We start from the raw sequence: 24,957 nt of genomic DNA, 5'->3' as shown, positions 1-24,957 counted from the left end.
TTTGCTAAATAAAAGGATCTGACTTGCATCAGTCACATGATCACATTTAACCAATGATCACCCTTGACGGCAGAACGCGCTGGTTACGAGCCGGGAACGAGCTCACAAAGAGCACGCGCATTTTTTGCGGTCTGGAGCTGTAGGAGAAACACAAGTTAACTCAGAGACACAGACTTACTATATTTCTTCCATACAGACTGATGCGACAAAACCAGTAAGTAGGTGTGCAGCGTACACTGTAGTCTATAGCACCCAAGAGTATCAGCTTATTACGTACACGTTGGTAAGTTGTCTTGTAGCAACTGACGAACTGAAACAAACGAGCGTGCTGTGTGTGCAACAGCGTGACAAACATTACCTGTCTTTTTATTAACTGCACAAGTAGTGCTGGTCATAGCTGCTGGCTATCTGTGTAAGGCTGTCATGGGTCTGTTGCTCTGTCACCGTTTTAGAGAACATATTTAGTAAGTAAGTTACAGCGCTTTTCCTGCCTTTCTGGAAGGATTATATTTCACTAAAAAATGATCTAATATGCATGTTCACAATTATGCATTATTATAATTATAATATATTAAAAAACACACACTGTATTTTAAAGAACATACATTAAGAAGCAGATTATATTCGATTTATATTTTAAATAAGACAAAAGTTGGATTTTACAGCAGTAAAATTATTGTATCTCTACAGTTTAAAAATGTAATAAGCTTTGCCCCTGCACAGAGTGGATAGTGAAACAAATGGAATCATCATAAATACATTATTTCATATTTATTACTTCCCCCTCCTCATTGCTTTATTATTGTAGCTCTAGTAATAAATAATAATGTAAGGATTCTGGATCAGCACCGAGATGCCCATAGTATATACAGTATTCTGAAGAAGGTCTAAAATGTCACTGTGTGTGTGTGCATGTGTTTGTTTTATGTATATGGATTTTTTTAAATTATTAATCATGATATAACATTGTCCAGACATGCCTGGTAAGGACATGAGGAGGGAACAGTAGGAGCTGTGTGAGGCTACTAAAGGCAGTGCTATAACATTTTTCTGTCATCATTTTATTATAGATTAAGTGCAAGAGTTGTTAGGTGTGGATAATTAGATTATAGTTTATTGCAATAGCAAGTTGTGCCTTGTTCTCAGATGGACAGCAAGTGGAAAGTGATATATGAAAAGATGGGATGGAACGAAGAAGAGAAGCAAAGAGTGATTCACAGGCAGAGCCTAGTTTATTTCTCACAGTTTTTTGTTGCCTTATGGTTCCAAGCGCTGTCACCAATATTTGCATTTTGTTATTATCTCATGACACTTGTTTAATCAGCTACCATCTCTATGGACTTTTTAATGTCTACAGTCTCAGATCAACACAGCCCTGCCCTCCAGCACTATCAGCTGCAGCAGCAGCAGAAACCCCTCAACAGCAACATTGTACCCATCAGGTAAAACATCAGCTACGTTTGCTTTGCCTTGTTGCCCATATTAGATTCTTGATGAATGTGTGTTGTTGTTATTCAGCCTGGTTCAATGTGCCCCTTTTTAACTTTGAGCATCCGCCCCTTTAAACGTCTCTGCACGGCCCTGTCTGACTTTACAATCTTCATTACTTGAAATTTTGTTCTCTTGGCTTGCCCTATCTGCTTCTTCTCCTGTGGCCAAGTTGTGGTTTTTCTCATGCCACAGCTTCCCATTGCTTCAGTGATCGATGTTTGCAGTTGGGAACAACCATCCAGTTGACTTCTCATATGTGGTGTGGCAAGCTCCTTTGAGAGCTCAGTGAAAAAGACCCGTCATGGATTTAAAATACCATTCTTGAATTTGGGGCGCTAAGCCGTGGAAAAGGTGTAGGCATTCAGGGCGGCAGCGTCAAGTTGTACAACAGCACCATGGGCCACCTCTAGGTTCTACACTGGCAGATATATGTGCCATCTAGTCCATAGTATCTACACCTCCTTTGGTCTTATAGAATATGATCAATTGTGTTCCCCCCCCCCTCCCCTTTCTGGTATTTTTATTCACAATTTAATTTTGATACAATGTGCTCAGGAGTACAACACCCATTCCTTTCCTGTTGACATAGCTGACCATAGTAAGTTTGAATCCTAACACTGTGCTGTAAGCCAGGACTCTGAAGGCTTCATCAGAGGAACGATGTCTGCCTTAGGCACACTGGGGAGAAAGTTAACTGTGGTGATGTTGCATTGTGTGTTTCTGAATCTACTGGACAATGTTTTCCTTCAGATTCTATTGAATTTGCCTCCCTGTAAACCATTCCAAATACTGCAAAGAGGATCCTTGCATCACAAACCCAGAAAATCTTCTGGTCATACTTGACAAGCTTGTTTGGCATGTGCAGTAGACATTTGAAACCTCCCCCTGTAATGCACAATCACTTCTGATGAATTGCTGTCTGAATGCTGAATGAATGCTGTCTGTCATTTGTAAAATAATATTAAGGACCACAAAGTGTGGTCCCCCCAATTCTTTTTGGTTATATAGAGATCTCTAGATCTCTATAGATCTCTAGATCTAGCTGACAGTTACAAATCACAAGTTCCCATGAAATTCCATAAGAAATGAATGCAGGTCATTATTGACCCACTTATGGACGTCTGGAGTATTATTTATAAAAATAAAAAAAAATAAAAAAAGTATAAAATACATAAGGTTAGAGGAATAGCTGGAACATGAAACTTAATTAGATGTTGCAAGATAATAACTACAGGTTTAGCCCAAGGACAAAAATCATTACCGTCTAGAAATAGTTTGTCTAGATTAGCAGTTTGCACTAACAATCTTCTATGCTCCCATACTGTTTGCAAATTTTTCACTTGAATAAATTTAAAAAGAAAACAAATGCAGCTACACAGGCAAAGATTTTCAGGACAGAAGACTAAACAAGCAACAGTCTTTAAATACTGCTTAATCTGAGCAGATTTAACCCATGGCTGTGCCACACAAAAAAAAAAAAAAAACCCTTTCACAACAATGGCAATAGATGCGCGGTTCCAGTTTAGAGAATTTCCCGTTAACACACAGGACAGATTCTTCCTCACAGCGTTTTTGTTTTGTTTTTTTTTGTTTTTATTCGTTCAACATCTCACATTACAAATACTTCAAATGTATGCATACAGTTACAAACAGTTGGCAGCAAATGAATATATGACATTAGATCTTTGTTTTACTTCAGTACTACAAACCAACTATAAAAACTGACGTCTGTATTGTAGCGCAAATTAATCGAGAAAATATAAAAATTGGAACTTACATATAAATGTGAAATGACTTTAAAAAAAAATCAAAATGATATCAGGTAAAAAAAAAAAGTTAATAAATATAACCTTCCCATCATTTAATTAAAAACTATTGAAATTTTGCAATCAAGTAATACTAACAGACATAATCATTTTTTTCCCATGTGAAAATGTGGAGCACAGATACAGCAATTAGAAAAACTAGACACGTCAACGAGTTGAACACATCACCCCAAAAAAATGACAAAAAAAAAGAAAAAAAAAAAACTGATCAAAATGACAGTAATTCATTTCAACTGAAAATATAGCAAACGGTAAATACATTATCGACCTATTATATACACAATGTTTTCAATCACAGTAGCATGGTTGTAGCAAAATATGTTAATAAGCACAAAACTAATGTTTAAAAATAAATTCAGGTATAAATTATTTTTTTCCTTTTGCAGACATCAGCATGAACAATAGGAAACAAAGGTGTGTAAATGACTGCATGGTTTATATGGATTGAATGACTTACACTGCGGAGAACTGTTTCTGGAAAGAATAAGTATTGCACATAATGGCTCAAAGTTAACTTGCAACATTAAATCACATTCAGGTTATGTCCCAAAGCATGCCACATCACAAAGGGGGTCAAAGTGATCAAGTCTCCTCACCTATGTCCTACTGAGTGTCCTCTATGTTACAAAAAAAAAAAAAAAACAGACCTAAAGTGTTGTCACCGTGTAGATTGCATAAACATCACGTCTGTGTAAAGGAAGGCAGACTCAATCATGTAAAGAGAGGCTACAAGAGAGGCAATCTCAAAGAGAAATAAAGAAAGTCAAAGAGAGAGAAAAAAAAAAAGGAGATCTAGTGCATTATATTAGGTCCTGCATTATCACTAGTCATTTTATTTCTTATGCATGCCAAGAATAAGTAGAACTCACAGGCAGTCCCAGAAAGAGGATCTAAATATTCAAACAGCTGATATCCACTCCGGTGATAGAAGGGAAGATTTCACATTGATCAAAGCCAAAACATTTACCCTAATGATAATCTTAGTGACTACACCTAGGAGCAAAATATCAGATTATATGCATTTTCAAGACTATCAAAATCAGTTTAGAAAGGTCTTGCCATGCCTTAGGATCCTGTAATGATGTTTATTAGGACAGAGGAGAATCCATATATGACTGGCTAATGATAGCTTTATATATTTTTTGTTGTTTTGTTTTTTTAAATCTACAGAATCACACTAATGCACCAGACAATTTTCAGATTTACCAGCACTTAAATATATAAAAGCTAATTGAAAATTATATTAATATCATTCTTTTTTGTTAAATTAAGTTTACCATAAATGCAGATCTCTTAGTAACAAAGGTACAAAATTATTTTTCACCAAGTGAAAAAAATGAGGTATTGCAAAAGGAGTTCTCCCATCTGTGAAAAATGTGCCTAAAATGACTATTGAAAAAAATATTTAGAAAAGTAGTGCATAATAAATGTATATATGTTCATGACAAAATAATCAGCTATAAAACACTGTACAAAAATCAGCAGGCCATGTATAAAATAATATCTTTATCTCTGTGACAGCAAATTCTAGCTACTACCATATCCAACCACAACACTTGTGAGAGAAGCTCCAGTCACGGTAGAGCGTGCAGTGGTACACCATGAGGACAACTCAGGGAGACTGGACTGTGCATTCCCATTAGTTTGTATTACATTAGCATGTTAGCTTCCAGTGCTAATATCCCTGACAATATAAAGTGAGTAAATACTACTGCCAATACCTGAGCCCTGAGGGCTGTGTCTTTGTTAGCTGAAACTCACAAACCAAAACTCCAGCCATTCCTTAACTGTACGAGAACATTATCCTGATTACCCTCAGATCAATGACTGTTTTAGGTGATGCGTTTAGGCCAATCTTTGGTTTGCCCTTTCTGGTTACAAAGTGTTGACTTTTAAACCAAGACCTGAAAACTCATGCTGACAATCTTAAACATGTGTACTGAACTGAGGGGGAGATTTTTTTTTTTTGTCTTTTGTGACGTGGCCAGATGCTATACGCTGAGCTGCTTGGAAAACTCAATCATCCATCCATCCGAAACAGAGTTCCACCACTGTTCACCTCAACCATTTACATTAAACCTTTGGTAAATTGTACAGTTGTTCTCTAATCCTGCAAGCAAAAAGTAAGAAAATGCACCCTTCCTAAACTCCCATAGTTAGTATACTGATTTAGGTGTGATGAACCTCACTTAAATTTTATGTTACTCTCATCAACAAATGTAAGCAGCTTTGCCAGCTAATATGAAAAAAAAAAAAAAAAAAAAAAGGAAAGAAAATATAGTCAAGTCAACAAGAAACACAAATCCAAATATAATGCATCCATATGCTCATGCACACTGAAAGTCAAAACATAAATGGGATTTCACTCTTCTTAGCATTTACTTTTTGTGGGCCCAAGTTTAAAAAAATAAAAAAATAAAAATAAATTATCAATATTACCATTTTTTTTCTCAACTTAAAAGAAAAGTGCATTTATTTTTCATCATAGCCCATACCCCGCCCTTAACTACCCCGTTCTCTCAGTCCCTCCCAGGTCTCTTGTCTCAGTTCCAGCGGAAGGAGATGTGTCGTGGTCGGTCCCCTCCTTCCTTCACCAGCGGCTTGTGGAACTCGCGGCCGGCGCGGGAGTGGATTGCTGCCCAGCAGTACTCACAGTAGTACTGCAGACAGGTCACATTGGCGCAGAAGAAAGGAGCAAACTTCCCTCCGCAGCGAGTCCCCTGGCACTCATCGCACAGCTGGTCATCCAGGACGTATGGCTTCACTTCCACCTGGGATGGGGGGGGAGAAAGAAAAAAAAAAAAAGAGAGAGAGAGAGAGAGAGAGAGAGAGAGAGAGAGAGAGAGAGAGAGAGAGAGAGAGAGAAATTTATATTTTTGAAACATACCATCTACATTTTCAGGATACGAATATGGAACTAGAATCGGATCAACTCACCCGTTTATCAATCTCCCCATGCTGCAGTTGAACAAATCGGGCACTAATGGCTGCAATGTAGCTTTGCTGATTGGAGAAGGCCACTCGCCCTGCCCCTTTTGGATACTTCAGTTCAGGATCTGTGTCGATCCCAGCATAACACACTCCCCCATACAGACGGTCCATGATCATGGCAAGCTCAACTGGAATAGCAATGAAACTTAGAGTGATTTTAACAGTTTGAATCTCAGAAGCTTGATACATTTATTAGTCACTTCAAATGTATACCTGCACGCAGGGGACGAGGGACACCTCCTACAAAGATAGTCTTCCTTGGGTCCAATGGCTGAGAACCATCCATTACAAAGTCACTATCATTTAAATTCCAGGGCCGGATCTGGACCTACAAAATTTAAAATGCATAATAATTTCCCCAGTGTCCTACTTGTTTCTGACCAAGATACATTTAGAACTGATAATTTTAAGGCCTTGGTGCTCATGTAATATAGATTATAACAGTCTGAATAGTCTTGTCGGTTGCGGCAGGGGCTTTTTACAAGAAGCCTCTTGTGTGCTGCATTTAGCATACAGCAGAATGCAAAACATTTGTAATGAGGATGGACACCAAAAAAAAAAAAAAAAAAAAAAAAAAAGCCCACTGCATCTACACTTGAAGTGATTCGCTTGTTTCACAACTTCGAAGTTGCTGGCTGGTCATTTGCAGGCTCTTATTTAACTATTTAACCTTAGTTAACCCCTCTAATGTATTTACTACTGTTAATATTCCAGTCAGTAATATTCTTCAGTCTGGAAGTTGAGGAAGGATTGTTAGGTCCTGCACGTTTGGCAACGACACATGTGCGATTCACATGATTGCAAGTCACTTCTGGTGTGGATGCAGCTTTAATGCTAAAACTCACCGGTTTGTCTTTGATGGTGGGGCTGGAGACACACAGGTAAAGCTTGCCATCCTCCTGAATGCAGGCATCAATCAGGGCCTGAACAGAGCTCTCATCTTGAAACAGCAGGAATGCATATCCTGGAAATATTGGGCATTCAGAACAATGAGTGCTCACCAGAAAATAAATTTTAATCTGAACGGCACAAAATATCAAACTTTTCTGATGCACCTTTGGGTGGAAAATAGGACTTGCTTTCTGCCTTATGAGGCCAGTCCACGAAAAGATGACCAAACCGACGGAAACTGGCAGTGATTTCATCTAGAAAACAAAAACCCCAAAAAAAAAAAAAAAACAAAAAAAACAGTTAGTCAACAAGCACATCAGCAAACCTATTTAAAATGGCACTGCATATCACTACCATGCCACAGGACACCATTGATACAGTAGCTGAAATATAACTTGTAAATATATAACTTAAATCTAGAAATGCCATAAAACATGTGAAAACACAAAAAAGTTGTTTATATTTCATTATTGTAAAAACTGCAGTTAGTCAAGGACCCCCTTCAGGTTTAACATGACTCACCTTCATCTATGTCTGGGGGCAGCCCTCCAACAAACACCTTGCGCGAATATCGCTCCACACGTTCACCATTAAGGGATGCAAAGCAGTGGCCTGGACCGAGGCCAGCAAGCCCCTGGTCACCTGACTCATCATCTCCAAAAGAGCGCTCATCCTCCATGGGGAACAAAGACGAATGACCTAATCGAGAGAAGGATCTAATTAACACATTTTAACTTCCAATCAGAATTAATCCAAATAAGTTCAATCACAAGAAATAATAAAAAATAAATTAAAAAAAACAAAAAAAAAAAAAACAAAAAACACAAAGGACAATTGCCACTTCTTATCCCGCAATAAAATTAGGATTACTATTAATACTAGTTCTTGATGGACAGCCTGCAAAGGTGTAAACTCTCTGAAGAGGAAAAAAGGATCTCAAGCAGTGAAGACAGAATAATCAGTGATGCAGACAAAAATCAAGCAGACAAACAGAGGCAAAAACAAAGCAATCATGTCAGAGGCAACTGATGCTGTTTAAATCACATCGAAGAAATCAAAATGACAGACATGACATTAACAAGCTTTACCTCGTCTTCTCCCATAACTTCTTGCTGCATGTAAAACAAAACAAATTGTTTTTAGAAAAACATCACAAGATAAAGACATATAGGAAATTTCTATCAACCATTTACAATTAGTTGTGAAGGTCTGGACTCCAATTTTAAGAAACTTTTTTTTTTTTTTTAATCTTAGGACACTGTTGTCTGCTATGCTGACTTCAGCTGAAGTATTGCATATCATTCAATGGTAGAGGTGAATGTCCGCCCTAGTGAAAGAAGCTGAAGTTTACTGAATGACAAAAAAAACAAAAACAGGAGCAGCTTCACAAAACTGAGAGATGAGATGATTCCCAAATGGAGTAGGAATTCTATTAATTCCCTTCTCTCATGTCTAAATAGCTGAAATGAGGGGGGGGGGGGGGGGTGTTCTTCATGTACAGGAAAAGGACAGCATTTAGTAAAAAATTTTTAGAAAAGGCCACAAATGCAACTCACATTGTCAGTACAAGTAAACTAAATGTGCATCTTAGGGCAATATACATTAAAATGAGGCCAAAAATGTGTGTTAAACCACTTCGTTTCACCTCTGTGAATATGACCACAGGAATATGATTTTGATTACTGAGAAGCCAAGAGAGATGGAAAAAAAGAGATGGAAAACATCCTAATTTAAAATGGCATGTATGACTGTATAAAAGATCAAAGACCAGGTTTAAAAAAGAAAAAAAAAAAAAAAAAAAAGTACGCACATCCACGCTCTCGAATTAGCATTAACAGAACTGGCTGTGATGCAAAATGGCTCCCTTCTGACTGATGGTGACAAAAGGTAGATGTTTTATTAATAAGGGAGTCTGCGTCGAAATCAAACAAATGCCAGTGGAAAAATGCTGCATATGATTGTTTTCATAACTTAATAGAAGATAGGTAATGTTCTGCACTGAGAGACTCAAGACTGCGTTGGCCTCATTCACAGTGTACGTGGTTAGATTTTAATGCATGTTTGGGGGAAACCACCAAGGCATTTATGTGGCTTTGTAAAAATCAGATTTGACTTTGTGCCGTAGTGTTCATTTATGGTTATCTAATTCACTTAGTCTAAGCCGGTCTTCGTAGCCCACAATAACTGCGCAAAGGAATTACCAAAATGGCTGCCGGGGAGCCATGGAATTGTTTTGGTGTTGAAAGGTTGCAGTCAAATAGTCTTTTACTGGTTGGAATTTTCACAACTTTAAGGAAAGGTGCTGCTCCTAGAGTTTAACACCCCCCCCCCCCCCCCCCCCTTCCCAAAAAAAAAAAAATATATAAACAAATGAATGAATCTAAATCATGAAACAATCTTTAACAAAAGAAAGAGATAATGCGCCGAGGGTTCATGAAAACACCCGATCGGTATGACCAACAAGTAAAGCTGGGGTAGTTTTAGTTGATAGAAAAATAATGAGCAACACCTGTAAATCAGTGTTAAATTTCTTGCAGCAGCTCCACCCACAGCCACAGCAAGCAGTGGTTCCACCTTTGACCCCAAATTATTTAAACTGGGTTTTTATACGTAGGGTGGACAACCTGCACGAAATGACACTGTGTCACATAAGGTGAAGCATCTTCAGATATGGATTTTTGTAGGCCACCTTTTTTAGGAAGATTTTAGCTTCACGATAGAAAAACCACATTGACAACATTAAGGTTGCATAATTGCACAGCTAGTCTAAAGTGCACTCTGATTATCTTGGCACCGTGGTTGTCCTTAAGAATTTTCCTTCACATCCTGCCTTGACCTGATGTTTTCCATTAAGGTTGTTGGAAAGTGTTCAGGGAAAGCTACATTAACTTTTTGGGGGGTTTTGACTGTCTGACTGCAACCCAAGAATTGAAAATGATATAGGCATCCATATTGGAAAGGTCAATAATATCCAAACCCACTAATGCAACGGTTTGCCTGCAGTAAGCACGGATTTAATAAAGCTGAATAATATTTGTGGGTAGTGCCATTAACATCAAAGCACAATGCTGCAAGAGAAACATTCAAACATAACATATGCAATTACATATGCATTTTGCTACTCAAGTCCTGCAGGGGATATGGAAAAAATTCCTACGTGTCGAATAAACACAGATTTCTGAATACATTTATTTACAGCCAGCAATGAGAAAATCTAGCTAGGTCTCACTGTTGTTAGTGTGGGAACCAACCTTTTAAGGAATCCTGCTCAGCCCTCATAATGTCAATCAGAGAGTTCTCCAGAGATTGCATACTGAAACCATCAAAGGACCGTGTTCTCTCCTGCTGAAAGGAGGGGAAAACAACAATTAGCTTCCTCACTTCCCAAAATCACCATCTAAAGCAGTATAAGCTGTGAGATACCCATGATGCTAATAAGTATTAAAAGGAGAAATAAAAATTCATTTTTCCCTGTGGTGACATCCAGCACAGAGCACTAAACAGAAAATGGAGACAAACAAAGTATGTTACAAAGTCATCTGCATTCGCTTGTAATGTGACATCTTTCCACTGAATCTGATAGCATCTGATAGGAAGACACACTGCATAAAATGAGCCGGTGAGAGAGAGAAGAGAGAAAAAAAAGAAAAAAAAAAAAAAGCTACTTTCGGTTTTACCACATTGCAATCAATACAAATTCTAACCAAAACTGAGGAGAGTTGGATTTTTAAAAATTCTAAAAACAAAGAAAATCTGTGAGCAACACACAACTGGTGATAAAGACTACATAAGTAAAAGTGTGTCACTTTATATAAAAGCATATCAAGTGTGTTTAAAGCTGCAGCAGAGCGCGAGACAACTCGAATCAGGACAGTAGGAAACCCATGTGATCAACCAGATGATGAGACAGCTCTTTTAACCAAATGATCTAGATAAGATCTCAGTACACAATAAGTTTGAAGTCATCCGTTTAGCTGGCTTGCCTGTCACATCTCCCGTTTTGCTCAATGGTTCATTTGTTACATTTGATACAGTTAAGCAAGTATGACAGGATTACATACTTAGTCTGTTAAAAATACACAAAGCACATATACAATCACAGTCCATATCTGTTCATCATTTCTCACAATACCTACTGAACTTACTTAATTTAGATATTGAGTAATTCCCTTAACAACAGCCTGTGTTTTATTTTAGCTGTATGCCTACCTGGAAAGGATAAACACTGTCATTGCGGCTCATGCTGTCCTCCACCCAGCCCTTGTGGTTGATGCCAGAGCTATTTCTGGGGAACTTTTGCAAAGGAACCTGGAGAAAATGTTAATAATTGTATGACAAGTCTCTTTTATATCAGCAAATGCAAATATCTACTATGAATATACATAGTATGAGATTAACCATGACAGCCCTGTCTACCTGATTGTTAGGGAAGGACTTCTTCAGTGGCGAAATAGAGTTCAGGCCTGACATCCCGCCGCCGACACCCCGTCGGTAATCCCGAATCCCCTGTGTACCTCCCCAGCCACCATACCCACCTGGGCTCCACGAGGTGGATGTGGGAGTGGAGGGGCTCTGGTAGCTTCCCCAAGGGGAGGGAGGTTTGTTCTGGGTAGGAGCAAGGTGGGGCAGCTGTGTAAATGGTCCAGTGCGATGGGGATGTGGAGGGAAGGAAGGCTGGGGTTGATGAGGGCTAGCTGGGGAGCGCCTGTGCTGCTGTGGAACCCCTTGTCCCTGGGGATGGTAGTGCTGAGGGTGAGGTGTGGGAGGGTGATGCTGGGAGACTGGCCCAATCTGTGGGGAGAAACTACCTCCTGCTCCAAAGCCAGGGCCAGCATGGTGGGAGAAATTGTGGAACAGCAAATGTGGTCCATTAGCATTGGAGCCAGCGGGACCAAAGAAACCTCCAACGTCTTCCCCAACCACAGGAGACTGGGTAGATGGGACAGCAGGAGACCAGTTGTTGAAGCTGGTCAGAGAAGATGAGGAAGAAGTGGATTGTGCACAGCTTGTACCCATTCCCAGGGTGTCCTGGTAGTCAAAGCCACTTAGCACCGGAGACTCCATCCTCAGCTTCTCCTTGCCAGCACTGCTCTCCAAAGTACCCTTCTCCAGGGAGCCGTCGTCAGGTAGAGCTCCCTCAAGCTCTCCTAAGCCTCCACCGCCCTCCTGCTGGCCTGGAGACAGGGCCTGAGGCTGGGCCTGGACCTGAGATTTCTCCTGCATATCCTGGAGGTCCAAGGCCTTGGACTTTTCTGACTCCAGAATCTCATCTTGCATGTTAGTGTGCGGGGTTACTGCAGGGAACAGCCAAGCACTTCCCCCATTGGTGGAGCAGGTGTTGTTTACAAAGGAAGGGGGGCTGGGGGGGTTGGAAGGGTGGTGAGAGTGCTGGGGTTGCAGGTGAGGAGGGATCCTTACAGGGAAAGTAGATTTGTTGCCACTGCCGTTCTTCACCAGAACTCCAAACCCGTAGTCCCCCATTTAGGACACCCAGTAAATCTTAAGTTCACTTTTGACTTACTCAGTCTTCTTTATCCTAAAATGTGGTAGAAAATGTATGACAAAATTTCAAAAGATTGTTAGAGTTGGCACCTAGAAAATAAGAAAAAAAAACACACACACAGCCTTGCAAACGCAGTAGATGTGCTTGGGCTGCACCCTGCCTGGTCTTGTGATGCAATCAATGAGATTAAATCATTGACTCGCTTGGCTATGGGAGGCCTCAGATGAAATATAACACTAAAGCAGGAAGGCAACCACGGAAAAACAAGCGCAGGCAGCTAACAGTCTAAGCTTGTGAAGCTGACGTCTCCAAAAGGTCGTTACGCAGCTAGCAGCAAGCTAACAGCTGCTCCGCCACCTTCCATGTGCCCCATTAATCATGCAGTCACTTTTAAAGTACGTTTATGCATTGCAGGCTAACCACGAACGCTCAAGAGTCACGGCGACCAACACCACGAACACCTACCGAATGATCTCCCTTTTCCAAGCAATGACCTCCCGATAAGCAACCACTTAAATACAGGAAAATGTTGATGACGTCTCCAGTCTGTTCTGAATCTAGGGTAGTTCCCTTCACCGAGCCGCTAGGCTAGGATAATAGCTGATAACCGCAGAGACGTTGTAGCATACTGGCACAGCAGCCAGAAAGCAATAAACCAGTTCAGTCGCTGCAACGTCTCCTCGAATTTCCGTTAGCGTCAAAAACCTCAGAGTTTTTCGCGACGTGACATGTTGGAACCGGTGTGTGGCTCTTTAAACGACCTCGTCTGTTTCGTGTCCTGTATGTTCAATGTCACACAGCCTACCAATCCTTGTCATCATTTCTACATCCCGAAATACCGTGACGCAATTTCGACACCTACTCCAACGTAACGACAGACGTGTGTAAGCGTCGACATGTCGGGCATAGCTACCTTCAGTTCGGCGTCATGACCTTATCGTTTAGATGTTGCCATATTTTAGCGTTTTTTCCTTTTTCTGCATTTCCTATGCAGCCGGTGTAAATGGTCTCCACTCTCTTCTAGATGACAGCTGGACCAGTCGGGAGACACTTCCGTCTACAAGCCCTGCCCCCAGCTCCAACAGCTAGCCAGTGTGTGTCAGGATTTCCCTCCGTAGCCCCGCCTAAACAACCCTAGCTCTATTAGCTGGTTGGCTAATTGCTAAGAGGAACCACCCATCATACGCCTTCTCGATGAATGGCAGATACACCCAAGACGCTCTAGTCCCAAATAAGGATGTCTTGAAATTGTAGGGAAAAGTATTTTATATAAGGAAAATTATCTGTATATTTTTTTCTGTCTAAACCACAATGGAAGAGTTAAAAAAACATATTAATAATTTCAGTCACTTTTAGGCTTTTAGAGTAAAAAGCCAGTATTTGCAACCACCTTTTTCAAATGCAGATGAGATTATTTGGCTAAGCAAATGTTTGTAGTATTATATTGGCCCTGAAAAGCAGCGTACTTTGGTAGCAATAGATAGATAGTAGGGAGATTTTATTGATCTGCTACAATCCCTATCCACAGCATAGTCCCGCATAGCAATCTCGTTAAAATAAGCTGCTGCTATTTTCAGAATGTAATCGAGCTTGAGAGGTTCATTCATTTCACTTTGGCCAGTTGTCTTCTGATCATGCCATCATATCATACCTTCACTTACTAGATCACATTTTTACACAAGAATGTCATCTTCTACACCCATTATCCTCCTGCAAACCAAAAGTTTACATAGGTGTTTAATTTCCCTCTGGAGAAGCTGATTCATTAACAATGTAAATGGCCATTCAACAAGAGATGAAAGGTTGTCTTGTTCAAAAGGAGTGCACTTGTTTGCACAGCGTATACATTACACTTGTGGTAGTAAAATTACTTTTGTTTAGGCTAAACCTACTTAAGAAAAACAGGGCTTGTTTTTTTAAGAACACGTGTGCTTACATTCATAACCTTAATGGTTTTTATAATAGTATCCAAACAAGCAGACATAACTACTCCATTTCACTTCCTTTCCAACCAGATTACAAGTTAATGTTTGCCTTTACAGTGTTCCTAAACCCCCAAGGCAGACCCACCCTTCATTTGTAAGTGCTAACAGTAGTGACACACATCACTTCTTCACAACCATGTCCTGCAGGTCCTGTTGGGTTGGTTTAACAACACTGCATTGTGTGTTGAGCTTTTGGAGTCTTGTGAAAAATAACAGGCAGCTGATCCGAGTGTTACTAGTTCAGTATTATATTAATGTTATATTATTTGTGTGTTTTAATGTATGCTGCACATTTTGTGCAACCATCTGCTACGCCATTGTGCCCATCAAGAGTTCAAGCAATATAAATGGTATCATTTTTTCTGTCTGGAGAGCAACATGCTCTGTATTGACAGTATAAGAAGAGGTGGAGCCTTCAGCTATGAGGCACCTCCGATTAGGCTTAGAGCTGTGTTATTTGGTAAACATTATAGTTTAGGTCGGCTCAGATGACCCTGGATGATCCCTTAGGTATGCTGGTATAACTCAGGCCTCATATGCTATTTCCACATTACTATTACATGCAGTTATCTTTGTGTCCTCTCTTGTTGGTCTTTGTCCTCTCTATCCTTTCTTTCCATGGGACTTTTTCAGGTATTTCTGGCTCATTTCTGTCCTGGCCCGACCAGCCTGCTGAATGTTTATTAGTAAAGCATGTATTTTCTTCAAAGTTAAGGCCAGCGACCACAATTTCTAACTGCCTCAAGATAACTGTTGTTCTGAATTACTGTTATATAAAAAAACTGACCTGAATTAAATTTAGGTAAAGTGAATTGCATCGAATTGAAAGTGTATTGAATATTTCCAAATGAGAGTAGGCCTTGCTGCAGAGGTTTCATGTGTTTCATGCAGCTCAGAAAATAGATTGGTGTGTTTGACAGCTGTAGCACACACATACAGGACATCTGTCTTTTTAAACCCAACAGTAGAAGGAGGTGGTGTGCACACTTTAACCCCAGATGGTTCTTAAATGATTCATCCATGAAACTTGGGCACCCAGTCATTTATTCATTAGTTCACATTGGAACACACGGGGCAGACGTTCACAAAGCGCCTGGAACCAGCTTTCTCAGGTTTCGCAGCTCGGAGGCACATCCTCTCTTGCTTCTGTTCAGTCTTGTCTGAGATATGACTGTCGCTTCAATATTGACAGAGCTCAGTTGCCATACCAACCATGAAAGCTGGGAGATTTCTGGTCCAGTCAGCAGCCCATTGTTTGTCCAGGAGGTCATCCATCTCTGACTCAAAGCATGGTTGTAAAAAGCTTAGCGTGGCACCGCATAATCTCTCTCATGCTCTCTAATCCTGTTTGACGCCACACCGTACAGTTAATGCTAGCAGAAATGTTTTATACGCCACATAAATATAAAATCAAAAGTAGGGAATATGTTCACTGTGATATGTGACAAATGAAAGAAAAAACACAAACCCCCTTGATCCCTACTAACTTGATTTGGGTCCACTTGTCCCCTTAGAACAGGGATGGGCAATTACTCTTCCCAAGGGGTCACATGAGAAACTGGATCTGTTTTGGAGGGCCGCACCAATAAGCTGAAATGCTCAATATAAATTATTTATAAGCTTAGTGGTGTGACCCTCCACAACAGTCCAAGTTTTCCATGTGGCTCCTTGGGAAAAGGAATTTCCCTCCCCTGCCTTTGAAGAAATCCTCATTGCAAATCAGTTAAAAGAAATCTTTTGAATGACAGTCTTTATACTATGATGAAACATTTCTGTCATTACGGGAGTTATCGCTTCTGGAATCATTTTCTTTTAATCTGAATGATAAGAGGTTTCAACATATAGTTTGATAAGTATGAAGATGGCGCAATGGCCTTTGGAGTCACAATTATGGACTGACACATTAGTCAGCATGCTCTACCAACAATATTATCACTGGCAAAAAACAAAGTGTGGAAACTGTCCACATCTTGGATAAGCAGTTAAGAAAATGGAAAAATAAAAAACTGGAAAAATAGAAGTCTGGCAGAATTAATACCACAGTGCATTAGACCTGTTCTTGAAACACACTGTGGCCCAGCATCTTACCTCTTGGGTGTGGTATGAACTACATATGAACATATGGAGAAGTTTAACATATAACATGCAATGATCTGAAGGTGACTCTTCTTTCTAAAGAAGGGACATTTTATGATTTGCAATGAAACCTATGTTAAAAAACGAAAGACACATACCTATTTGAATAAAAAATAAATAAAGTGCAAAAACAAGATACATCAATGAGGTTGGTATCAGACATACACAAACTCACGATGGTTTAAATCCATGTTTTAAGTCAGAAATTAACTTAAAGCTAATGAAGAGGTTAAAGCTGTATTCACATTTTTGACATTTAGACTCTAATCCTGGCCTTATGACGACTTCTCTGTATGCTGCCGATGTCAAAGTAAAATGTAAACCTGGAAATATTTTGTCTTTATTTCTTTCATCTATAAAACAATTTGTAGTTTCCTTTCAGAATCTCAACTTTTAATAATCAATCACCTGCTTCCTCCAGTTAGTTTTGTGTCAATAAGCAGAGATGTCGCCACCCAGTGGTTAATCCCTATCACTACCAACTGAGAAATGCAGCAGTGCACAGTGTGCAAAGCCGAATCACACAGAACTGCAGAGTGTCCATATCTGAATTAAGCCAAATTATATAGTATCACAGACATGCTGCTGCCTTTCTCCCCTGCCACACAGTAAGACAAATGGAAAAATAGAATACAGGATTTGTGTGACTACCACCTTTGTGTATGACCTACAAGTGACTTTAGAATGATTTTGAGCACCTGAATAAAAGGTGAAAGTCTACCTTTCAAATCAGAGCACCGTCTAAATGTTTGGTGAGGCAATGTACACTGTTGGGCCTTCTCATAAAAACTGACACCCTAAACCCAGCCCCGGCATTGCATACAATCCAGAGCTGCTGACGTAAATGTTTGGGCCCTTTCAAAAGAGAGGATATTTCCAGTCCTTGAAACTTTAAACACAGTCCGTATTTCACTGTCAGAAAGGAGGCAGCAAGTCAAATGAGAATAGGGTGTCTTTTAACCTGTGGGTACACCTGAGACGTCAAGGCCTTCTCTGCTAACTTACTTAGAGCTGAGTAAATGGTTTGCCTCTGGTGTCTGTTTGCAGTTTTATGCAACTTTAACATTGATAAAAAAGAAAGAAAATTGCCTTGAAGAACACAAAATGCAGACAAAAATATTTTAATGAACAATGTTCATCTGACTTAAAGAGTCCAAAGATACTTCAAGGGTTATAAACTCAACATCACCCAAGTAAGTTACAAGTCTCTAGATGATGTCCTGTAGTTTGAAGCAGTGAAAGCAGAGACTTTGTGCTTAACAGAGGAAAACCTGTGATGTAGTTATGGAGCACTAAGAATACAGGAAACCTGGTTAGTTTTATTTTCCTCTGAACACATACAGGGCAAAAAAAGCCATTCAAGCCACTATAGTATTACAAAAAGCCATATCAAACCTAATGACAGAGCGCTTAACAGATTGTCACGTTACAAACATACAGTACATTCTCATAGGATTAGCTTATGTCTTATGCTGGGATGTCACAGGAATCCCAACTTCCACAAAAAAATAATAATAATGATAATAGTAATAATAATACTAATGATTAAAAAAAGCCTCAAAGTTGCACTTAAGATCGTGTCTAAATGAGTGGGAGAATAAATCTTTATCTTTAGTATGTAGTAAAAGGAGAAAAAACTGTGAAAAAGCTTTAACTGAGCCACAAAATCTGAACATGTGTTATTTTTATTTTTGCACAAAGCACTCCTCAGCATGTGGTGAAATGTGTTCATAAACTGCACTTCCACAACTGAAGCATGTGACTGGCCTGAAATGGTCAAAAATCTGCATGTCTGTGCCCTAAAGGAGGAAAAGAAGAGTCCTCAGAGAAGGAAAGACAGAGTGAATCATCACATTTAAGAAAGAAAGAAAGAAAGAAAGAAAGAAAGAAAGAAAGAAAGAAAGAAAGAGGGCTCGTCTCACTCCTTGCTCCACTCGTCTCTGCCTCTCTGTTTTGCTGGCTCTTGGCTGTGACCCAGAGGAATTCTCTGGTGGCCTCTGTAAATATAACATTTAGAATAACAGCGCCAGAGCCCCCGTGTGTGGACTTAACCCAGTTCCTGGGTCCTCGCTGTGTTTCTAACGGGTAGAATAACAGGCCTTCATGTCTGACCTAGGTATGGGACCACAGATGAATAAGGACTAATTTATATGGGCCAGGAGATCTGGAGGGTTTCTGTCAAGCCTCTTTCCTACCCACTGGGACACCGAGGAAGGGCAGCATGGCTCGACCTGATTCAGTGAGGATGCAGGCCTTTTTGGTGCCGTCGTCGAAAGGAAATCCAGGCTGCTTAAAGGAAACGGTCTCTGGCTAGAGGGTGACTACTGAGCTAATGTGGTCTTATTTCTCAAGCTGCACTGGTCAAACACAAACCGACAATGCAAAATCCAAGACTTTGTGGCTCAACACCTTCGCAAAATAGCTTTAACATTAAAACCTCCCTCATGACACAGTATAATCGATTCAATTAAAATCACAGAGAAGCGGTCACGGTGGACATTAATGACTTTAGGCACGCTGATGTTTATGATTGTTTTTTTTTTGGGGGGGCCATTTGAAATCGAACATCCTCTTTGCCGCTGATAGCTGACAGTCACACATTTGACATTTCAGCTGCTGTTTGTGAACATGAGTGACGGCTCCTGAAACCAAACACACTGACACCGATCTGCAATGTCTCTGACACACAGTTTCCAGAGCTCTATTAACAATGAATGAGAGTGGTGTGATACTTGCATTTAAAGTAAGACACGTGAATAGAATATATCTAATACTCGTGAAGCATACAGATTCCCATTGACTGTTGCCCAGAGAGCGGTGCCAGGGTGACATCGACGAAGCGTCTCTGCGCTCTTATTTCTAGCTTTGCGAGAGACTTATCGATACATACAAGTGTGAACTAACTGCTCATATTCGTAGCATTACATTTTCATTCTCTTCTGAGTGGACTTACACTTTGAAGAATGCACATATTTAATGGCCGTCATGCACTACAATTCATATGTGCCAGAACTGGACTTAAATCCTGTACAATTTGTATTAATCATCAAGTATCTATAGTTATAATACATATCCACTTTGAAAACAGCAAATAGTGTATGTTACATATCTACAGACCTTTGTGTGATGGGTGCAATACTGTGAAGAGAATGACAGACAGCACACCATATACTATGTCATCAGTATTGCATATTGTAACTATATTTATACATGTTCATATAAATATAGATATTCTATGTACATATTGATATTTCAACTTTGCATAAAGAATAAAATAAATAATACAAATATAATCAAATCTTACAGTGAGTATGATTTGAGAAAATGCTATATTAGAGCCAAAATAGTCCTAACAGCTGAAATAGTCAACAATTGTTATTCATTTTTAAAATAATAATGATAATAATAATAATGATAATGTGGCCTACAGTCTGGCATGAGCTACACCATGATTACCCTGCACATTTACCATGTGGGACTGCTGGAATGACTAGAAAGGGCGGAATAAGGATAGGAAAATTCGGGGCTTGTTTCCTTCAGCTCAGTCTATGGGAATTTGTGTGTGTGTGTTGAAAGGTGTGCGAATATGTGTGTGTTTGTAGTTGTGTGAAGGTGTACACAAGTCTGCAAGTGTGGCTTTTAAATGGTGTAGGAGGTCAAAAGTCCATTTCCTGAGCTTTCACCTCCGGATGTCGGTGGCCTTGGGGTCTTCCTCCTCAGCCACCACTCCAGCTTCCGGACTATGACGGCGGGGTCCCTGGCTGCGGTTACGTGGGTGAGAGCTGAAGCCTGCCTTACCAGCTTTCTCCTTTTCACCTTGCCGCGGCAGGCGAGGGTGCTCCGGTTCAGGCTGTGAAGGCATGAGGTGGCGGCGGTTTTCGACTGGGGTGCTGGCAGGAGACGGGGCCATTGAGGTGCAGAGGCTCAAGCTGTCGCAGAGGGCCCCCCAGTTCTGCTCACACTGTAGTCGGACGCTGCGTGACAGCGCCTCCTTCACTTCCTCTCCACAACTCAGGAGAATATTCACCAGCTCTACATATGGACTGAGCAGAGAGAGGCACATTAGGTTTGGAAGTACAATAAGCGTCTAGCAAATGGATAGACTTCACTGAGATGCATCTTTACAATCAACAGAAGAACAAATAAAAATATCCACAAAATCGTAATTTTTTTTCAAAAAAGATCTGGGATTAAAGAGAAGGGACGGCTTAGAGAAAATACCGCTCTAAACCTGGTCCAGATCAGTCCCTTACCCTTTGGGGAATAGATCTTGGAAATGGATCATCTCCACCATGACGGCCACGTTCTCCTTAGCGGCAGAGCACAGGTTGTGTTTGATGTAGCACTCTCTCTGGAGCTGGAACACCATCTCCTTAATGGACACACACTTTCTGCTGATGCAGCCGAACTTGTGTCGCAGACCATGCGCCATACATTTCAAAGCATCCTTGATGAAGGACTTCCCCTATGTACACATAAAGACGGGTTCCCTTTAAGTTCCTAGAAAATCAGCTATAGAGCAAGCTCATGTGGTGTTCCTTCTCTCTTGCATGTATAGTACTTACACAGATAGCTTTGGCATTTTGTGGGTACCGTACATCTATTTTAGTAGTTTTGGAGTGTATTTTTGGTTGTGTTCTATAAATGGTAACTACACTTTATTCACAAGGAAAATGGACATGTAATTCTGTAATCAGTAGTCAAATACCGCTGTTCTTCTACTGAAATCTTCTGAAATGTAAGTTCCTAGTATGTGACCCTATAGGCATATTAACACCCCAGTCAAGCCTGGGTTGGCAGGGTTTCAACCTCTGCTATGTATGAAAAGGGAGCTCACTGGGCTTCTAGCCAGCTGGCTCATGACGCTTAGTCCTAACTGTACACACATCACTCCGCTGAAAGGCATGTGAACTTGTCAAGAAAGGGAAAAAGAAATAGATGATTAGTTCAGGGCATGTATGATCGCACTTCTAAAAAGAAAATTGATGATTCAGAAGCAATGGACTAATAAAAAGGAAAGCTGCCTCTTGTTTTACCATTTTCTTTTTTGCTAACAGACGGATTAGTTTAGTACCTGAGAGTCAAATTTGCCAGCGTTGTGCAGGAACGTCATGCAGATTTCCTGTAGCCCTCGTATCTCGCAGGAGTTGTTCTCAAAGCACTCAAACACACCGCAGCCGACATCCCCTGCACTCACCAGGCAGTGCTGAATCTCAGCTGGAAACAGAGAACAGGTTAGAGGAGGGACCTTATCATCTGCTCTCAGCATAGAAAGCACGCAGACCGTTACAAGCGTGCTGGCAACGAAGACCATACAGCTTGGAGGCACAACTCCACTTCAGTACCGATTGCTGCACAAATCATAAAGCTGATGTGGCGTATAACTATTTCCACAGATGCTGTTCGTGTGCGTTCTCTCTAATAGAGAGAGAAAGAATGCAGGGGAGGGTGTGTGCAGGGATGAGAGGAAGTCTTAATTTCCCCAAGCTGAGGGGTTCCTGCAGAGGAACACTTGGTGACAGATATTACTGTGTCATTCTGCACCACAATCCATCTGCACTGCCTAGCATTGAGATAGGATGGTGCATTGCAGATACAGCCTTAACTACTTGTGGAGGAAACACAAGCAGCCATTTCAGTGTCCCCCCTAAATGTGCATCAACAAGTCTTGCACTCTTATATTTGCAGAGCCAATCAAGTGCATACTGAAAATGCAACAGCAGTGATGCAAGCACAAAAAAGAGAACTTTTCACATTTACATCAAAGGCTTGTCTCTTTCCCCCTTTCTTTTGTTTTAACTGCAGGCATCAGATACAAGTATCAAAAAAACAAAAAAAAAAAGGGCAGAATCACATCACAAATCACAGTGGGACCCCGTATCAATTTTAGATTAATGTGGCAGATGGCAAGTTACCTCGTGAGGCAACAGAGCATTTACAGTTCAGTCTGGCTCTGACAACCGTTAACTGTTAACTTAAGTAATACATCATTACACAGGTGATAAGTTTTGGAGCTGGTAACTGATGGGCGTGAGAACAGTTTTTGTCTCACAGTCAGAGTTGCGCCCTGTTTGCAAGAAAAGGAGACTCTGTCTCGACCACAGCAAATAAAGGATTAAGTGTGACTTATTAGAAATCCCGCTTGTCAACAAAGAGCCTCTTTTTTTCGTGGTAGTGGTGGTGGTGAGGCTGTGTGTGTGTGTTTGGAGGAGAGAGGGGCGGGGGCTGCTACGGGGGTTTTGTAGGCACTGAGTTGAACTTTAGTGCGCAGGAAAAGTGAGCCGCTGTCAGCAGTGCTTGTTTTGGCATCACGGGAATGTGCTTGGATCGTACGAGCTTGGCCGCAGCTTGCATTGAATTACACAGTGGTGTTACCAGGGTCTCTGCAGAGAGAGAGAGAGACCTGCATTGGAGTTTGTCCCCATTTTTTTTTTCAGCGTGGAGGAAAGATAACAACTAGGCTCTAATATTTTGACACAGGTTCACATGGTCGGTCTCGACCAAGTCTGTGAGGGTAAAAAAATCACTCAATATAAAGTGCAAGTTCCAGGGAAAGAGCAGCAGTCCGAGAAGGTGATGGTGGTGGTGGTATTGGGGCTTTGTGTTAATTGGGTGAAGCATACTTCCCCCCTTTTTTTAATGGTATTTAATAAGCACTACTGCCTCAAAGGATTGGTTCAGTAAATTAACTCCAGCTTGCCTTCAGCGCAGACCAAGCACCGCACTAGTGCACTCATTACCGCTCTACTAACCTGCACACCTCACCCAGCACTGATATCAGGAGACAGCCTACACAGCGCAGACATACATATTTACATGTATTTTTTTTAAGCAGCTAACCACTGAAATAATCAGCTGTGGCACGCGCGCACACATTAACAAGCGCGCACGCACACCTAGATGCGCTGCCGTATACGTTGCCTATTACCTTGCGCCGTTCTATTAATAGTTTACTAACATACTGAATTTCTATCTGAGTATTTACAAAATATCGTCTTTCGCAGGTATCGAAAAACGTCTCTCGAGTGAAACGTCGGGATTTAAGTTAAAATAAATAAATAAAAATAAAACATTTTATTATTATTTTTTTTTTAAACGGATTTGCCAAAACCGACTAAACGTGCCTCCTGCATGGTTTAATTGTGCAGCCACGAGAAACACGTGTCCGGTCAAACCCCACGACTCTTACCTCTATTGCCACTCATTTCTTACCTGTGTTCTGCAGCGAGAGGCGTCCTTTCTGGCTCGCAGGTTTCTCCGGGGGGGTGTCATAAATGTCAATATTATCCGTTCCCACTACTTGCTCCAGTACTGACAAAACCAGCAGCAGCAGCACGGCCAGATTGACAAACATTGCTTCTCCGACAATGAGCTTCTATCCCCACTGCAAAGATTCGGCGAGTGCGAGTGTCTCTGCGTGGGTGAGGGTGCACCTTGGATCGACGGAGCTGCTGCTCGGTGGCTTATGGGGCAGCTGTTGGACTGAATGCACGAGCTGGAAGTGATGCTGCCTATATTTCTAAGAGCCCCGGGTGTCAATTTGGATGAAGGAGTTAAGCAGGTGTTGTCGGTCGGGGCTTTACAACCAATCAGAGACGCAGAAATCCACGTCCAAGGTTTTAGGGGAGTGTCCAGCGAAAAGTCCCCTTTTTGCCATAAAAACTGGCCCTCTAAGGCAATATTCATGAGTAAGCTGACTTGAATTCTACAATCAGCATAACCCTCAGACATCCAATATCCCAACCAGACGTTTAATAGTCTTTATCTAGTTGATTTGATCTAAGATAAGCTGCAGTTCCTGCTTTTTATTGCAGCAATGAAAAGTAAACAGAAAGTCTGCTTATGCCATGGAAACACTTACATAGGATACACAGAGCAGTGGGAGATTCAAGACGCATTACGCTTACCAATATGCTGGAAAATGTAACATGTGTAATGTCCAAACACTCTGCAATAAAAAAGCAATCTGATGTCAGTGGATCTGCAGCTTACTACTCATTATTCTAAGGCAGCTTTTAAATTAAGCGCAGTGTCGACAACATGTGTGAGAACACTACTTCCACAGAAGGTGGTTGCAAAGTTTGCTGTGACAGAAACGCTTAATGGAATTTAACTGCCTGGCAATTGCACACCA

The 24,957-nt window shown here is 40.8% G+C and overlaps 2 protein-coding genes and 1 long non-coding RNA gene across 5 annotated transcripts; 1 reads left to right on the top strand and 2 right to left on the bottom strand.

Annotated features, from left to right (window-relative positions):
* Positions 1-53: 53 nt before the first annotated feature.
* On the top strand, positions 54-5,897 carry LOC146717377 (uncharacterized). Its single transcript, XR_014923345.1, has 3 exons — positions 54-214; positions 1,358-1,442; positions 5,841-5,897. It is a non-coding gene; the product is annotated as an uncharacterized LOC146717377 (long non-coding RNA).
* Positions 3,616-13,847, bottom strand: LOC146717376 (cytoplasmic polyadenylation element-binding protein 4-like). 3 transcript variants are annotated; one of them, XM_085475187.1, is made up of 11 exons: positions 13,616-13,847; positions 11,616-12,735; positions 11,409-11,507; positions 10,451-10,544; positions 8,288-8,311; positions 7,722-7,898; positions 7,364-7,453; positions 7,154-7,272; positions 6,522-6,636; positions 6,255-6,436; positions 3,616-6,088 (listed from the first exon to the last, which is right to left on the bottom strand). In XM_085475187.1, the coding sequence occupies exons 2-11, from the start codon at positions 12,678-12,680 to the stop codon at positions 5,861-5,863; spliced, it is 2,193 nt and encodes a 730-aa protein (XP_085331313.1). In that variant the 5' UTR covers positions 12,681-12,735; positions 13,616-13,847; the 3' UTR covers positions 3,616-5,860. The 3 variants fall into 3 exon arrangements, with proteins under 3 accessions (XP_085331313.1, XP_085331329.1, XP_085331322.1); XM_085475203.1 differs by having other exon boundaries at positions 10,451-10,541; XM_085475196.1 differs by lacking the exon at positions 13,616-13,847 and adding an exon at positions 13,168-13,591.
* Positions 13,848-17,928: 4,081 nt separating this feature from the next.
* On the bottom strand, positions 17,929-24,358 carry stc2a (stanniocalcin 2a). The gene is made up of 4 exons (XM_085475174.1): positions 24,036-24,358; positions 21,898-22,040; positions 21,077-21,288; positions 17,929-20,866 (listed from the first exon to the last, which is right to left on the bottom strand). Exons 1-4 carry the CDS (start codon positions 24,175-24,177, stop codon positions 20,503-20,505), a joined length of 861 nt encoding a protein of 286 aa, XP_085331300.1. The 5' UTR covers positions 24,178-24,358; the 3' UTR covers positions 17,929-20,502.
* Positions 24,359-24,957: the final 599 nt, after the last annotated feature.

Source organism: Copadichromis virginalis, linkage group LG2, assembly GCF_057382275.1.
Source record: "Copadichromis virginalis isolate Kocher_CV1m ecotype Utaka linkage group LG2, C_Virginalis_male_GT1.1, whole genome shotgun sequence".
In the NCBI taxonomy this organism is placed as follows: domain Eukaryota; kingdom Metazoa; phylum Chordata; class Actinopteri; order Cichliformes; family Cichlidae; genus Copadichromis; species Copadichromis virginalis.
This window is presented reverse-complemented; position numbering and strand designations above follow the sequence as displayed.